General features: G+C 34.7%; 2 protein-coding genes across 2 annotated transcripts in view; both read left to right on the forward strand.

The window, feature by feature from the left end:
* LOC118740051 (ras-interacting protein RIP3-like) overlaps positions 1-18246 on the forward strand; it is a 342513-nt gene that overhangs the window by 46720 nt on the left and 277547 nt on the right. The window lies entirely within an intron of this gene.
* Positions 17993-18244, forward strand: LOC118740050 (putative uncharacterized protein DDB_G0271982; the record flags this gene model as incomplete). Its single annotated transcript, XM_036471546.1, has 1 exon — positions 17993-18244. A coding segment is annotated over exon 1 (252 nt), but the record flags the coding sequence as incomplete, so codon positions are not given.

The raw sequence follows: 18246 nt of genomic DNA on the forward strand, positions 1-18246 counted from the left end.
TTGTGCAGTACTACAGAAAGCCAAGGAAGTCAGTGGATTTGCTCAGAATGGCCACTGACTAGTAAAGAGAATTTCAATTGAGCTTAGTCCATTTGCTCGATTTCCTCTGATGATAGCAAGCCATGACACTTGTTCGGCGGATAATCTTTTAATCAAAGAAGGCAGAGTTTTCCTAATTTTTTTCGTTCCCAAGACAGCGTAAGAAAAACATCGGGTTAAAAAAGCATTTTCTAAGGTACTAAAATTCGATAAAAATGTGAAACAAGGTAAAAAATCTCCTCCAAATTTAAAATGAGCGATACATATTTACATACATAGAATAGGATTGGATGAATAATTTAGGAAATCATTACTTTCACTCTTATCTTTTTTGACGATTCACTAGTTTGTAGCTAATTTTCATTAGAGTTGATTCAATGCTTTTACTTTCTTGTCCTTTCAGTGCTTGTAAATGAGATGCAGCAGACAAAAGGATTTAACTAAAGCAGTCTAAGTAAATGAAAAGCAGCAGGCAGCAATAAAATAAACAATAAACTGGGAAATAAAGCTTAGCATTTGGCGACACTGAATTGCAGTAAACGCGAAAGCAAAATAATGTCACGCTTTTAAAAGCGGAAACGGAAACTCAATCAATGCATTACAAAAGTACGCTTCAGGCGCTTAAATACAATAAGCAACTTAAGTAGAAGTTGAACAAAAAAAAATCGTAAAAAGTAGCAACTAGAAAATAATAGCTAAGGAAAATAAAAATTGCAGTGGGAAATAGAGCAAAACAGCTAAAGGGAACTAAAGAAACAACTTACTAAGATAAAAGAAAAAAATATTTAAAAAAATTTAAGCAGAAATCAGGGAAGCAAATCCGAGTTGCAGAAAAAGATTGGGAATCATTTAAATTGTACAATTGGAGGACAAGGTGGAGTGAAGTGGGAGGAAGAGTGCAGCGGTGAAGGCTGCTGAGAAGGAAAAAAAATAATCGAACAGAAAACAGGGGCAACACCAAAGCGCAACGGAAGTGAAATCGGTGAAATATTCACGCACACCATTGCAACGCTGAGAAAATGCTGAAATAAAGGGCAGCAGCGAATGAGAAGTGAATAAGTACTGAAAAACAAGCGAAAAAAATGTTGCTGTAAGACGTCTACAACAGGAATTAAACTATAAAACAACTGAAATTCGTCGACAAAAACAAAAGCGCATTTTGTAACGTATTTCCGGTATTGTAAGCGTTGCAAGCAAAATAAAGCAAAGTGTTCGTGACTGAAGGATAGATAGAGCGAGGGAGCGCGTGAAGAGTGAAATTGGAAAAACTAAGTTTAGCGTAAAGTTTGAGCATAAAATAGCAGAGCAACGGAATAAATAGCAATAAATAAGTACATGAGAAGATTTGCTAATAAATAACTGCGAAAAATTACTAAATAGAATTTCCAAAAAATTTTTAAAACTTTAGTAAGGAAAAATATATTTTGATTGCAAAAATAAATGCCTGACGAAAAACGCTTGAAACCATAACTTTCCGTAGTGTTTTTCCCTACACTAACCAAACGCCTTAAATTCAAAGCTCCTACGTGACTTACTTATTTCGTTAATTTTCTTTACTTGCGCAAAAAGAACAAAACAAAAATCGAGTTAAGAAACACAAACGTGCATAAGAAGAAAAATCAAAAAAATTCGTATAATAAAAACAAAGCAGAAAAATAGTCCCTCGCCTTTATATTCATACGCTACATAGTGTTTTTTTTTGTAACCGCGTACTAATGCTTGCGTAACATTGCATTAGAGCAGCATCGGTTGTTGCATAAAGCGAAACATTTAACGGTAAAGTGATTGGTTGCGTAGAAAGAAAACCGTACAGTGGAGGTTCTCGTGACACTTTCTTGTAAGTGCCCTGTTGCTGTTTGTTGATTGTTGAACGAAGACTCAAAAAGAGTCAGAAGACTACAAATAAAAACTTGAATAACCCAGAGAGTTGTAGCCGGTAAGTTGACTTGATTTTAAATAACCTTAAAAATGTTGTATTGACCCGCACCAGGAACACAAGAGTTGGCGAAGTGGCAGCCTAAGAGTATGTCGTTTGGTGACAAAAGTTCATAAGAATATTCTTGAATAATTTTAGCCAAAAAACAAAGTATGACATATATTTCTCCTATAATTTTGGTACATCAAAAAAGATACATTCGTACAGTTATTTTTTTTATCAGTTCCCAAAATTTGTAAAAGTTTTGGGAGGTACTTTTTCAGAAACTATTTCAAAAGAAGCGTAACTTAAAAACTGTTGCATAACTTTAGGGCGTCGAAAAAACTATTTCAGTGTAAATAATACGTGGCCTTTTTATCTTTTCCCTAAATAATTTTCAAACGGCCTTTGGTGCAAGTTAACTTCAGGAAGATTTTCGTGGCATAATTTTTGACAGCGCATACCTTATAATTAACAGCTTGAAGGTATGCTAAAGGAAATTTTAGATAATTACTGCTTAATTTTATCGATTAACCATTTTTGAATATGGAAGATTTGTAAATTTTCCCCTATACCAAGAGATAATGTCTTTCTTTTCAACCTCCTAAAATTATTTGCATGAATAAGCCCGAACTCTAAGTCATTGGCTCTGCATGCAGTGATGACCGCCAACGCCATCCTGTTTCCAGGACCTTCCAAAAGGAAAATGGCCTTTGAATTCTCCAAATACGATCTCGTCTAGATGTGTCTAACAACTCTACAAGTACTGCCTATTTTTTATTTTCCAGATAAATTAAGTATGCAATTTATATGATTCCTCGCAACGCTGGAGCTATTTGCGGTATAAAGCCATTTGCCTACCCTTGACAATTCGTCTGCTTCGCAATTTCCCGGGATGTCTGTATAACCCAGTACCCACATAATATAGAAATTTGAGATCTATCCAAGTAGCTTCTGAGCGAGGTGAACTGAGCAAGTTTTATCCTTTTTTTGGTATCTTAGAATAAAATACGACCTTTCCGAAGGGATTATCGTGATTCTCTTACAAACTATGAGAGCTCACTTCTCTTTGCAGACGGAGAAATTACCTAATGCGTTGAGTTAGTTGTTGACACTTCTTTCACTCCGGCGATCGCATATGAACATATAATCTTTATAAAAGGGGGAAAAGCCAGTAAATTACCAGAAAAATAGTAAAAGATATTAAGTTTTTCTCACGTTTATGCTATTCTTTCGTTCCCCTTTTTAACTGTCCTACGTAAACTAACAACTAAAGCCGAAATTTAAATTCAACTCTCCTACAGCATAATTTCTCAGCTTCATATAAAATTTTTCGTAAACGTGCAATATGTATTCACCATCGACTAAAAACAAAAACTCAGAGGAGTACATAAAATACCATTCTCGTTAAATTTACAAGCGTACTTCCCGTGCAATGTCCGTAATAAACTCAATTTAATACCCGACAGTTTAATTGTGCACAAATCCGTTGGTAATCTACTTAAAATTTACACTAATCCAAGCGTTAATCTGCTTACAACACATTTTAAAATTTCGTGTTTATTATACAGTAACAACAAACACGCACGCGAGTGTGTTAAAGTGATATGCATGTAAAAATTAAATGAGGAAGAGAAAAAACATTAGCGTGCTAGGAAAAAAACAACGTAATTTAGTAGTTAGTAGTGCACAAATACCTACAATATTATATAAGTATGTAAATGTGTACAAAGTACGTAAAATTAAAACAAACAAAAAATATTCTCAGTTGCATGTGTGTATATTAGGGTGGTCCAAAAATATATGTGAAAAAGTAAGGTCACCACCTAGGATTGTTTTATACCGAAAAATAATTGACCCCTGAAGGAAACCCAGTTTTCCGATCGAAAAATATTGATTTTCATGAATTGTATACCATTTCTACGAAAAGTTGTTTTCTCCCATATAAAATACATGGAAAACTTTAGGCGCCTTGAACGACCTCTAAATTTTTCTTTACTTCAAAAAGGAAAAATAGAGGCGTACGCAATGCATAATTTAGGGGTGCCGAGTTTATTTCCAAAGTATATTTTATTAGAAATGTTAAAATATAGTTACTAAAAAATTTATAACAATTTAACTCATTAATTTGTCTCTTTTTCACCGACTTAAAAATAAGCGTTATAAAAAGGAGGAGGTTGTCAATTCTTAAAAACGTATTGAAGATTTTAAATAAAAATTTGTTAATCAACTACCTTAATTGCATACAAATTTTAAAATTCGGCTTCATCTTTACACAAAAATCGTAATTTCTTCATTATTTTTTATTTAAACAAATAGTATTTGGGGGTCTTCTACAAATCGATCAATTGTTTTAGTGATAATTTCACTTTTGCTTTTTTCTTCAAAACCTCTGTGAACGCTAAGCATACATAAACCTAAATTACAGGTGCAAACTAAGTAGAAAATATTATTAGATGAGCGATATGATTGAGTAAAAATCATAAAATTTCCTATTAGAATATATTTTTAAACGCACCAATCAGCTGTTGATAAAAATAATTTATCAAACTAAAAAAAGTAAGCTGAAAAAGGACGTTCAGAGTTAATAAAATTATCGAGTAACAACCAGCTGTTTACCAAAACTACCCCAAAACTTGCGCATGAATGCAGTAGTGGTTGCTTCTTCACCCTTGCTTCTTAATGAGTAGGAGAATTCAAAACCAAATGAGCATATAGAAAATGTCCACCAAATGTGACCTTTAATCTTCGTTATAAGCCATGTTTTGCTAATATTGAGGGTACGAGAAGAGAGTAGTTTCTGACATTCTCTGAGCGAAATATGTCTTTAGCAGTCCCTTTGAGATGTTAATGCATCCCATTTGGAGGAGCCGCCAAGTTTTGTTTGAATAAAGCTAAGAGAAGCACACTTTTGTGGTATGCCAACTGATGCATCGGTAGCTTGCTCCAGCTTGTTCCAACTCGGTCCTGTTACTCCGTTCATTGTGTCAGTTGATCATTGCGAAGCTTACTGCGTTAATAAATACCCTGCTGGCAACTTAGATTACTTTGGCGGTGGTAGTCCAAATGATTGGATTATTATATCCTTGGATTAGTGGAAGATCGACCTATCTCGGCAGCCGGATCGAAAATGCCCTATCTCAGAAAACTTTTCAAGAACGCCCTATTTCAGAATTTGGTTGAAGAACGCCTTATTTTCAATATATTTTTAGTTGAGATAAGACGTTCTGCAACAAAGTTCTGAGTTAGGGCGAATGTTGCGTTAAGTGGCCCTCAGTCGTGATTAGATCCAATATACTAAAACAGCATTTTACTAGTATGTGATTTAAACTCATATCTATGGAGAGATTCCTTTGCATTTCCCGATATAATATAGGAAATGTATTATAATTTTTGACCAATCTATACTTTGCGAATATTAATTGAATAGGGGCGACTCAACAACGCCCTTCCTCAGCGCATTCTTGAACCTTGTTGATGTACCAAAAAAGTCTTGTGCTGAACTTTCCCAAATTTAAAGCTTGAGCTCATTTTTTGTGAGCTGGCGGTCCAGCTTTTGTTCCTTATAAGTCGATTTTATTTTAGGATTGATCATGAATGATGTTCTAGGATCTGATGATCGCAGTGATGTCGTAGTCATCAGTTTGTACTTTTGTTATATTAACTACTTTTTCAGGATTAGGACCAACCAAAGGCCCATAATTTACCACAAAATAAGTTTTTTTTCCTTGCGATTTTTCATAAACTTATTTGACTGCACAACACTGTATGAAAAATTTTTCACGCCCCTCAAAAAATTACTAGCAGATTTCGCTCACCAAAAATGTAACGGGAAATATTCTTTTAATTAATCTATGGCTGAGCAATATGCACTGAAGTAATTATAACAAGCGGAAAAATATGCATTTAAATGCAAACAAACAGTGGCACGGGTACGTAAATAAATGTATCCACATATTTCTATGGCATAACAAAATTTTCGTAAAATCAACGCGTGCTTATATTTGCAATTATGTTTGTACATACTTACATATCTGTATGAACCACTGTGGATAACTTCTAAATGAACTAGTGATTTATGTATGTGCTCTGGGTGAAAGAGGTGGTGGCCACCTATGAGTACTTCTGTTAGGTAAATGTAATTACTTACACGAATTAACTGGTTCAAATGTAACTTCCATAAGCTTACTACGGTTCATATGTATGTATGTACATACGTACGTTCTTTACCCACTTCCACATTACGTGCCATAGCAGAATTCATCAACAAAAAATAAAATGAAAAAAAAAACACCATGGAACGCTTGCCGTGAGCAGTAGAAACAATTCACTCTACAACCGAAAACGTTGCATACCAGCAGGCGCTTCCCCATATCCTCAAGCATGTTTTACATGCAGCGAATTTGTAGCAATGCAAAGGGTCAAAATGGCAAATAAATATTTGTGCCGAAATAACTCAACTTTTGTGCTAATTGCATATTTGGTGTTCATTAGGACTATCGATGTGCGCTGCCTAAATGTAGGCAATAAATAGCAAACAAAAAGCAGAATAAATGCAAAAGCGCCCGAAATGATGTTACAACAAATTGCAATGGCAATACGAAATTTGTTTTGTTTAGTCATGGCCACCGGTTACCAGCACAGTAATGGTTGTAAGCAGTTACATTTTTGCAAAACTATTTGCCAAATTCAAATAAATGCAACAAAATGAATGACTCCGACAAATGGCAGTGAGTGAGCGAGCGAATGTGAGCTAATGTGGGCGCCACGTGCAGGCACAATTGAAGGTTAATTGCATGTGTTGCAAAAGACATGGCATATGTGGCGGTGGGGGCCGAGGGTGGGGCAGCAAGTAAATTAAAACAAGTCGCTGGCAATTTGTGCATTGAAGCCTCTTTCCCACAAATGCCTCACTGGAAGCGAAATTATGCTGCGCACAGTAAATTGTTGATGCTGTAACAAATGTTGCATAAATTTAGGCGTATAGAGAAATATCTACTTTGTTGCATATATAAATACATAGTTGCCTACGATTTTGAGTGAATTCTCTAAACCGCTTACCGCACAGCGCCAGCCAAATGTCAGACATAGTCGAACCACTGGAAATCACACAAATGTAGTCACAATTTTAATTTGCATCTATGTGTGGGTGTTCGAGTGTTTAAGCATTAAAAATACTGCCTGCTTTTAGGCTATTCATAAAATATTCGCGCGTTCATCTACTCGTAGTAATGCCATTTCTGGCCACCAACATGCATGAGTAAATTAGAGAATGAGTGAATGAATAAGCGAATAGACGAATGAACGGGAAAATAAGCAGGGGCGCGCGGGAATGCGCGCAGCATTGTGGTATTTAGAAGTTTTGCATATTTTTAGTTGCACTCAAGCGCATCATTTAAAATTGCTAACTGCATGCTAGTCGATGGTAGGTGTGGCATACAGCATAGATCCTGTGCGCGTGTGTGTGCGCGCTCTCATAATTTATTGCATACGCCCAGGCGTGGTAAGGAATTTAATTAAATTAAAGCATATTTTTTTGATTAATTTCATATGATTCGTTTTAGGCGGATTTTGCTGAAGTTGTGTTTAGCATACTTTTATGGTTATGTTATTTAAAGAAGAATATAAGATTTGTAGGTTTGTGTGCTCAAGAGCTTGGCCCAAAACTTAAGTTATATTAGGTTACATAAATTAAGTGTACACTAACTGAGCTTTTTTTTGAAAAAAAAGTAAGTGCACCTGGGCCACACTAGAAAAGTGAAACTTACGTTACTTATCTATTTTGTCTCATAACCAGTGTATATGTACATACACACATCTGTTTTTGCTTAAGGTTATATTTTTTCTCTTTTTTTCTATCTAGATCCCTACCCTACCCCTGTTCGTTTTTTAACATTCACGTTATTCTGTTTTTCCATTATATGTATTTTTATCTTTATCCTCTATCGATAACTAAATCGATAATAACGTCCAGCAAAATATCGATAACAAAACCGATAGATAGATAACAAATCGATAACAAAATCGATGACAAATTCGATAAAAATTTCAACAGCAACATCAATAATACCATTTGTAACAAAATCGATTAGAAAATCTATAACAAAATCGACAAATATCGATAACAAAATCGATGAATATCGATAACAAAGTCGATAAATATCGATAAAAATCGATTAATATCGATAACAACATAGATAAATATCGATAACCAAATCGATAAATATAGATAACAAAGTCGATGAATATCGATAACAAAGTAGATAAATATCGATAACATAATCGATAAATATCGAACACAAAATCGCTAAGTATCGATAACAAGATCGATAAATATCGATAAAAAAATTTATAAATATCGATAACAAAATCGATAAAAAAAATAGTTAAAAGTATCGACTACAAAATCGATAACAAATCGATAAAAATATCGATATCAAAACCGATAAAAATATGGACTATTTTATCGATAAGTTTCGAGAATCCCGCAAATTTCTAAAATCACAAAATAGTTCCCAGATTGAGTCTCGGTGTCTCTCTCTATATCTTTTCCTCTTCAATGACCTTTATTTTAATCTTTCTTCCCCTATTTTCGTCTTTACTTTTATAGGTATCCTCATCCTCATGCTCTTCTTTGTTTTTACTTTTATGTTTATCACTTTCTTCATCTACATATTCCCCTTCACCTTTGCCCTTATGTATACAGGGTGTCCCAGAAGTAACGTGCCAAACTTTAGGGGAAGGTAGGTGGGGGGGTGAGCTCCCTGATGAACAAAAAATTTTCAGGTAAAAGTGTCACCGTTTTTGAAATATTTACATTTTTTCCAATTAAAAAAAAATCGTGCCTTTTCATGTATTTTCTTTAACTGCAACTACAAACCGGGCAATACTTAGTAAATTTTTTATGTAAAATACTTCCAGATAGTTGCTAAAGTTGTTAAATAGTTGTTAAAGAGTTTAAATTTACTTGGTCTTCATTTTTGCCTTTATCTTTACGCATCTTTGGTTTTGTTTTTATTTTTACCTTTGCCTTTATCTTTTTCTTTATCTATGTACGTACTCACCTTTACTTTCATTCTTGTATTGGTATTTTTCTAAGTTTTATTCTTTAACCTTTTATTAGCAATTTTTTTTTTAATTAATACCATACACTCAAGACGCACATGTTTCAGCCCCAAAAATGTCCGTTGCACCGTTTCCGTTGCATCATTTCCGTTGCACCATTTCTGTTGCACCATTTCCGTTGCACCATTTTATTAGCAATTTTTTGTTAAATTAATACCCTACACTCAAGAAGCAATTGTTTCAGCCCCAATAATTTCCGTTACACCATTTCCGTTTCACCATTTCTGTGTGCAATTTCCTTTGAATTTGCCAATTTACTCCCAACCAACCAACCGCCGCTAAACAAGTTTCACTTCAATAAAATTTTCTTTTAATTATCTTAATTTTTTGTCCATAGCAGCAGAAATTTTAAAATCAAAAATAGTTTCTCTTCCGGCTCCGAAATGCTTCTGAAAAAGATTGCTGTGTGAACACTATCTTGCAGTCAGTGTTGCCAGGTTGACGTTTTTAACGTCATTTGGACGTTTTTTGTATCCTGTTGACGTTTGGACGTTTTTTGTGTAAAAAATGACGTTTTTTAACTTCCCAGAAATTTTTCTTTGTTACTAAATAAATCTTGTAAGTAGAACTGATTTTGAATTATTTTCTTAATAAATATTTACAATATTTGTGTTTTGCTGCAGCTGCTTCAGAAGATATTTATTTTTTTTTGACACATATGACATATGACTTAAATATGATGCAAACCAAGCCTACGCGCATTTTTTGGATTCTTGGACTAATGATCCCGTGTTCAAAGCCTGGTTGTGTAAGCACTTGAGGTTACGAGGCTTGTTGTAATGTTTGCAATTGCACATTAAAAGCCAAATCAGGCCGATCTATGGCAACACGCACGCTCACAAAAGCATCGAAAAAGCTGTGCAGAATAAAACGTCAGAAAAAAGTAGGCAACTTTTTTAAGACTTTATTGAAAATGTAATGAACGCAAAAAAGGCTGAAGTATTGCTATGCTCCTTCTTAGCAGAGCGTAATTTACCATTTTCGACAACCGAGCCCCTAACCAAATGTCTACAAGAAAAAAAATTATTAAAAATCAACGCGATTATTTAGCCCCTTTAAACTTGCGCATTATTGCCCTAAAATTTAATGGGCTATCAATCTGCATACTCGAAAAAATTCTAAAAAATCTGAATAAAATGTTGAAAATCTAGCTGAAAATTTGCAGATTTTTTATAATTTTTGCACAAGGTTTGAAATGTGGATTTATATTTTGTTTGTCATATAATGAGCTTGGCTTTTATGAAAAAAAATAATAAACATTAAATAAACAAAAGAGAAACAGCCAAAATCGGATCAAAATGTTGATGACTTAATCAGCTGATCACAAGTGTATGTATAAAATGATTTTAATATTAAAGATCTCAAACCAGGGGCTCTATTCTGTAACTGTGAGTTTTCAAGTGTACACTGAAAATTGTGTGCACTCTTCATTTTGCGATTCAGGAAGAGTGAGAATGAGTTTTAGCTGTCAAAATTGTGTACACTTCCTCATTTTGCGATTCAGCATGTGTGAGAATGTGTTTTAACTGTCACAATTGTGTACACTTCTCTTCCGAAAAACTCACTGAATTTTAGTCGGTGAGTTTTTGGTTGTGAGTTTTGCACTCGGTGTACACTACATTTTCTCACAGTTACAGAATAGAGCCCCAGTTTACAATGAATTTTAAATGTGTTCTGTCGATATGACATTTTAATGTATCTTACGAACATATGTACCTTTGTAAGCAATAACAGTTTAATAAGAACAATTTTAGTCCATTTATTTAAAAAAAGACGTTTGTGGGTAGAAAATGACGTTTTTTTCAGAACAAGAGGGACGTTTTATCATGCCGAAGACCTGGCAACACTGCTTGCAGTTACGAAAAGATGAATGCTTCATACCGCTCGGTTCGACTTCGGTCGGCTCGGCAAAGCTTCTTGTGTGTACTCATTCTGAAAGGTCCAAAACAGCTTGAGTCAGGTATTAGAGTATTTTAGAACAGTAATTTTTTTAAGTATAAGTACGTTGCGAGGAGCATAGAAAAATTTCGGTGAAAAAAAAATATTTCTTTTCGAATTAACAGCTAACCTATCTTCTAAGTTGGAACCAACAATACACACACACAAAATTTAATTGAAATCGGTTAAGCGGTTTCGGAGATTAGAGTAAACGAACACAGTGACACGGGATTTTTATATATTAAGATCTCGACTTTGTTAACGATCTGTAGTACATACAAATTGCTATTGATATAATTTTTTTAAATATGTATCGAATTCGCTTATCGATAGCTAGCGATATTCTGATCGATATTATAAACAATGCGAGTATTATCATTCCTATTAATAAAAACCATGATATATTTATCGATAAATTAACGATATTTTTAAAAGGAATTTTGCCGATATCATTTTATCACAAACATATGTATAACTATTGTAACTAAATGGCGTGTATATTGACATAGTCCGCTGCTTCATTTTTTTGGGTACCAGGTCGCAGTGGTACTACAGAAAACTTTATTGCTAACGTCATGCGCTGGGTCATAGTGTGGCAAGGCACCATAGGGGAAGATACTTAAATTGGGTGTGGTTTCTCAGTTCTCCACTTCCGGTATGCTTCTGGAGAGATGGTAAAAAAAAGATCTAAGCGAGTGATAGTATCGATCGATCACTGTCATAGTCAGTCACTTTTCAATGGAGGCCATTTGGTGAGACTCATGATACATAGTTCAAATCTGCGCGAGTCTACGATACCACCATTTTGGATATCAACTTCTGAGTAACCGAGAGTGGTATTTTAGTTATGGCTACGTTGAATTTCGTAAAAAAACATAGAAATAACAATACTTTTCCTAAAAGTATGCAGCATTTACCAAGCAAGGTAATGTTTACTTTTCACTTCTTTCGGCGATTGAAATTTAGCGTAGGGATTTCGCTTGCAAACTTTATTTGTGATGGGCAATTACCCAATAACTACAAATTTAGGCGCTTGAATTCCTCAAATAACATTTCCTTTGAAGCTCACAATTTTTGCTTCCGTACCTATACCAATAAAATAATTTAATGAAAAATATGCCATTTAAAGACTACAGATTTGTATATTCCTTAACATTCTACAATCTCACCGAACAAAATATTTCTCAGTTTGGCATAGCTTGCATACATTTGCAATCTCAGCTTCGACATTGCTGGCGCCATGAAAATATGCCATTTGCGGTATTTACAATTCAATTCGCGGGCTGTAGAATTCCAAGAGATTATGATTGTAGTTGCATACAAACATATGTGTACACTGAGAAAAAAACGCGTTGTAAAAATTAAAATTTTTTATTGGGATACCGTTTAAAAATGTTCGTATTTAAATCAAGTGAAAAGTAATACAAAATGGATTTTCAATTCAAATACGTCCGTATAAAATGAAGCATTTTTCACTTGTATATGTATACAAAACATGCACAGCGGTGACAACACATACATACATACACACATACATGGTATGACATAATGCACTAATCGCGCGCTGTGATGCTGATTCAAACTCAACATTTGAAAACACATTTACATGTATGGCTGTAGCTGAGTGTGCAAAGACGCTTGATACAATTGGTTGCTGCCAAGAGGGTCCGGGTTCAAAGACGCAACAAAAAATTAAATTTCTTTTTTCCTTCTTAATTACGAAAAAGCTTCTGTGCACTTCACAACGACATATTTTAAAACGTACATACTCAAATTTAAAATGAGTTGGTGCTGGTGGCCTTTCGTATGCGTATTATTAAATTTAGCCCGTTTTTTTTAATAATACAATTTTTTTCCCTCAGTGTATGAGTGTGTAGGTGTGTGCACATGCAAATATGGGTGATTGTTGCATGCATGCACAAGAAATTTATATGTCTGCAACGAAAATTTATAAACACACTCGACACATGTAAAAATATATTTCCCTCCATACATAGGAACGTCTACAGCTGTACACTTCCATACGCCAGGCATACCGAGAAAATATTTCTGTGCTGTTGCATCGCAGCAAGCCGCCAATACATTTCACCGTATAAAAGACGGCAAAGCAGAGAATGCCATTCACCGTTGCATATTTGTAGGCGCATATGCAAGCACTTGAATGTGTAAATATAAATGGACATTAACGTGGTGATTGCAATGCTGAAACTTTTGTTTGCAGCGGTGTAGCTGGAGCAGAGGACGAATGGTAGAAGAAGGCTGGAACGATGTGCCGACATTTGCCGGTCGACAACATTCATTCATACATATGCGTTTCCTATGTTTGCATACTAATGTGCGTGAGTGTGCTTGTAACTGCACTTTCTTGCAATTACGTTTATGCTTTTGGCTGCTTCGCATGCCATAACACCTATGCAGCTGAATAGCTGGGATCTCTCGTGTGATTTATGTAAGTGTGCTTGTGTTAGTGCGTTACGCTCAGACACCGCTCAGACGACAATGTCCAAGCACGAACAATCACGCACAAATGAATTTTTATTATTTAAGTATATTTGCAGATATGTATGCATGTTGGTATGCATGCGTGAGCTGCATGTAGTAATCTGTTCAATTAATGTTATTACCGCTTGACGTGGAAATATGCAGATGGGAATTCGCAATGTGTGCAGGGTGGTGATTATTGCATATATACATTTGTATGTATGTAGACTTTGCATATGTTTATTACCGGCTGTAATATGTAAAAATATTTTCGTTATGAGTATAATTAAATAGTATTTTTTTATCGTGAAAACAAATGGTATAAGCATCTAAAAAAGATTTAAGACAATTCGGGAATGATGGAATAAATAAATGGAATACATTTTTCTTTCGAGCCCAGCTGTTAGGAAGAGCAGCCGGCTGTTAGTTAATAGTAGGAAAATTGCATACTTCCTTTGAGAAGTACACATATGCATACATACTAAATTCAATACTTTTAGGCACATTCGGAGCTAGCTTAAAAAAAAACAGAGAAAAACGAAAAATAGTTGCGGACAAGAGAAAACCCAAGAAGAGAAATAAAAAAGGAAATAAGAAAAAGAAGGCATATAGGGGTACTAAGCTAATTATGATCTCAGATTTCTTTTGCAGAACAAAGAATGTAGGAGTAATTTTGAATATCCAAGTTTCAAGAAGCAGAATATCCCCAATTTTTGGCGGCATTTGAATCATAAAATCGCAAAAGCCCCAAGCAAACAAGCAGGATATTAGCATTATAGCCTCAGTGCCTATAGAAAATAGCCGAATCGGTAGAACCTGCGGCAGGCACATGCGTAATGTTGTATGACTTCGGTAGAAGCTGTTAAGGTGAACAGAGGAGGAAGAAATGCTTTGCTTTTTGTATTGATAGGGGTATTTACGATCCGGTGCATACTGTCTTGCATGGTGCACGTGAATACCTATAATGTCTTTTATTATCTTGATGCAGGCCTTTCTTCCTGGGTAAATATTTATTCGATAAATTGAAGCCCCTACGGCTTTTGAAAATAATCACTCCTACTACCACACCGCAGCAATCATAACCGATTCAACTAAGTGTTTGTGGATGAGAAGGACTTTATTTAATAAGGCGGAGACTTTATACGAAACAGTTGGCGTCCGATAGGGTTTCACATTGGCTCACTACTTCTATAGAAGACAGAGTCTCTTTATATAATTGACATACCTCTGCAAAATGATAACCATAAAGGAACGATGGATATTAGCCCAAGGATTAGAGGCTACTTTTGGGACCGCTTTACACCTGCGAAACCAAGAAAGTTTTACTGAGACATTTTAATATCGTAGTATTTTTGATTGATTAGAAAGCATTTAAGCGGCGGTGAGGTAAAAAGTCTTTGTGTATAAGATTTCATATAAAAAAAAAATTCAGAAAATTTTTATATGGAAAAAAATGCGTAGGTCAGCAAAAAAATTCTTAATAATCAACGCGATTTTTTAGAGATTTCAAATTTGTATACTAAACATTTAATGGACTATAAAACTGCATACCTGAATTATTTTTAGAAATTCGCATTAAAAATTTCGCGGTTTTGCTGAAACTTTGTTGATATTTCTTTATTTTTGTACATTGCATCATTCTTAGATTTAAACGAAGTTTGCTAAAATGTAAGCCATATTTCAATACAAAATGGAAATTTGTGACATGTAAAACATTGCTAATATTAACAAAAAAATGCCGTACGCTCAATTTTGGAAGTAACTGTATGTACACATAAAAATCTATTATAAGCGAAATCAATTTCTTACAGAAAGTATTTATACGAAAAATTTACAAGCCGGAGTAATTAAATAGAGCGAATTCACCTTAAATCTATTTTATTTTCAATGAAACAACGGACAAAGGTATCTTAAAAATTTATTTTTAAAATGTTCCCTTCTCTGTGCGCTTCGTATTAGAAAATGGCTCGGTCATGCATTATCAAGGTCATTCGTCATCTTCTAAGTATATAAATACATATTTCAAAACACACACAAACACAAGAAATGTGTGCACATCAATGCACAGAAAACACCTGCCTTTATTTCCTAGGCGCAAGGCAATCTTCCTAGCACTAAAAGGCAGCAAAGGCCACTCGCTACATTATTCGTAGAAGAAGTATACACACATATTTCACATAAGTAAAGAAATTGCGAAAGAACAAAAACCCCAAGCTTTTGAACAATGACCTTTGCGCAACGAACGGCCATTGCACCTACAGAAGAAAATTTACCAAATTGCTTGAGTGCAGGTGTTCTTTGAATCAGTGGTCAGCCGAAGGCGTTTGCTATTCGATGGCAGTGCCATGGACTACAAGAAGTAGGCACACAAAGCCAAACAAATATGTGGCGAAATACAGCTATAAGTATTTATTGGTGGAATTTACCGATACAACTTGAAAAGGCAGCATTGTAGGCTTGCTTACACAGGTGGGAAAACTTTTTCATTGTCTACCCGCAAGTTGAGCACGCCAACATATACATACATAAATACAATAAACAAAAGCTTATGAAGTAAAAGGTATAAATAAAAATGAATAAACTTTTGTGTTTGCTCAGACAATATTGTTAAAATACAAAAAAAAAATAAAGCGCCGCCAACTATTTGGCTTGGTTGGTCAGTTTGCAACTTTTTGCCCGTCTGCTTTGTCACATATATATATATGTATATGTAAGTACATTGTATGTATGTATATGTAAGTACTCACTCGAAATCGAATTGGAAATTTTGTATACATATCACATTTCTATTGTTGTTTGATATTTTATTTCGTATTGTTTACATATGTTTGTAATATTTTTATGCAGCGGCGCTTATTTTATTACGACCAGTGTTGTGGAGTGCTGTTATTGTTTTCATACGTGGCGGCCGTTCAATAACAATACACCGGTGGCTCGGCAGCTGCACGCGACGCAGCTGGCAGCTTCCAACGAAAAATGCTACAATTTGCTCTTCAACACCTAACACCGCTCACCATTTTCCCCGCTGTCGCCATTCCCATGCAATGTTAGCATTGCACTGCATTGTATTGCATTGCATTGTAGTTACATTCCATTATCAATATTGTATTCAATGTGTTACCACAAATGTTGTATTTGTTAGACTGCAATTTGTGTGGCACATGTTGAGGTGGCTGTAAAGTGGTAGAACAAAACAAACTGAAAAAATAAGTAAATGGAAGTCGAAAATGTTGTAGCCAAACGAAATTGTAGTGCAGTGTGAAGTGGTGGATATTTTTTTACATTTTTTTTTTTATTAAATTTTTTTTATCGAAATGCACAGTAAGGAAAAAATCCAATTCACCCAAACAACCTTTTCAATAATCGATTTGTTCACATGGCGTACACGTAATATTTATTTGAAGTATGTTTACTCTCGTTTTTGCTGTCTGCTCTTATCGATTCCTTGCAACACATTTTTTACATGACTATTTACTCACATATTTATAAAATTATTTACAGTTGTACATGTACATATGTATGTATATTATTTTCAGCTCTGCTCTTCGTTGACATTATACCTATTCAGTTTCGTTATATTATTTTGTTGATGGTTTTTGTTTTGTCCAATATTCTCAGTGTCCCAGCGTCGTATGAACAATTGCATGGAATATAGTTATATCTACATATGCATACTTATTTTCCCAACCTCAAGGCTGCGTTGTTTTCCCCGATTTATTTTTGTAAGCTTTTTTGTTTGACCAATAGAAGCGAATACTAATATCAAGAATGTACACCCACTACCCAATATTAGCCACATAAGCTAACAGTTTGTCGCTCTGTAGGCCAGGTAAACAATTTTCATCACTAATATCCTGTTTCACGAAAGAAATTTAAGTGACCAAATGTTTTTTTTATTTGAATTTAATTTACAGCGGAGGAATTGCTGGTGAAACCGGCTGTAAAAAGTTTGGATTTGATTTTTTTATTCCAATATGAAGCATTCCGATGTGAAGTAGCAGAAGAATCATCAGTTCAAAAGTTTAAGTTAAAGGCGGCATACGAGGTGTGTCTGAAATTAGGGGTTTTGAAAGGAGTCATTTAAAAAAAATTGAAAGTTCGTTGCCACATATTAAAAATATGTGTGTGTTATTGTATGTAATTAAAAAGTTGAAAATTTGCATGACAATTTTCAGAATTTTCGCGAGTTTTGCGCAAAGTTCAGGAATTTTATTTTTATGTTTTTTGTTGTAGAATGAACCATATTTTTATTCAAAATTGGCGGAAAAAATATTAGAATAATAATTGTTGCATATATTATGAAAACTTTGCTATGCCAATACTTTGTTCCGGCAGTGTATATCAAAATAAAATAAATTTTAAGCCAAAATCATTCATTCGTATATTCGTGTATATGAATAATTCGTTAGCCGTTTTGAATGAATTCATACAGCCCTGTATTTTGAGTATGTCGCAATTTAATAACTATTTTATATGAATTCCCCGAAGGACAAGATGGGAAAAAGGGAAGATGAAGAAGAAGGAGAAGGAGAAGGAGAAGGAGAAGGAGAAGGAGAAGAGAAGGAGCAGGAGAAGGAGAAGGAGAAGGAGAAGGAGAAGGAGAAGGAGGAGGAGAAGGAGGAGGAGAAGGAGAAGGAGAAGGATAAGGATAAGGAGAAGGAGAAGGAGAAGGAGAAGGAGAAGGAGAACGAGAACGAGAACGAGAAGGAGAAGGAGAAGGAGAAGGAGAAGGAGAAGGAGAAGGAGAA

This window comes from Rhagoletis pomonella, unplaced genomic scaffold (genome assembly GCF_013731165.1).
Source record: "Rhagoletis pomonella isolate Grant_MI unplaced genomic scaffold, Rhpom_1.0 Rhpom_scaffold_00005, whole genome shotgun sequence".
Taxonomy (NCBI): Eukaryota; Metazoa; Arthropoda; class Insecta; order Diptera; family Tephritidae; genus Rhagoletis; species Rhagoletis pomonella.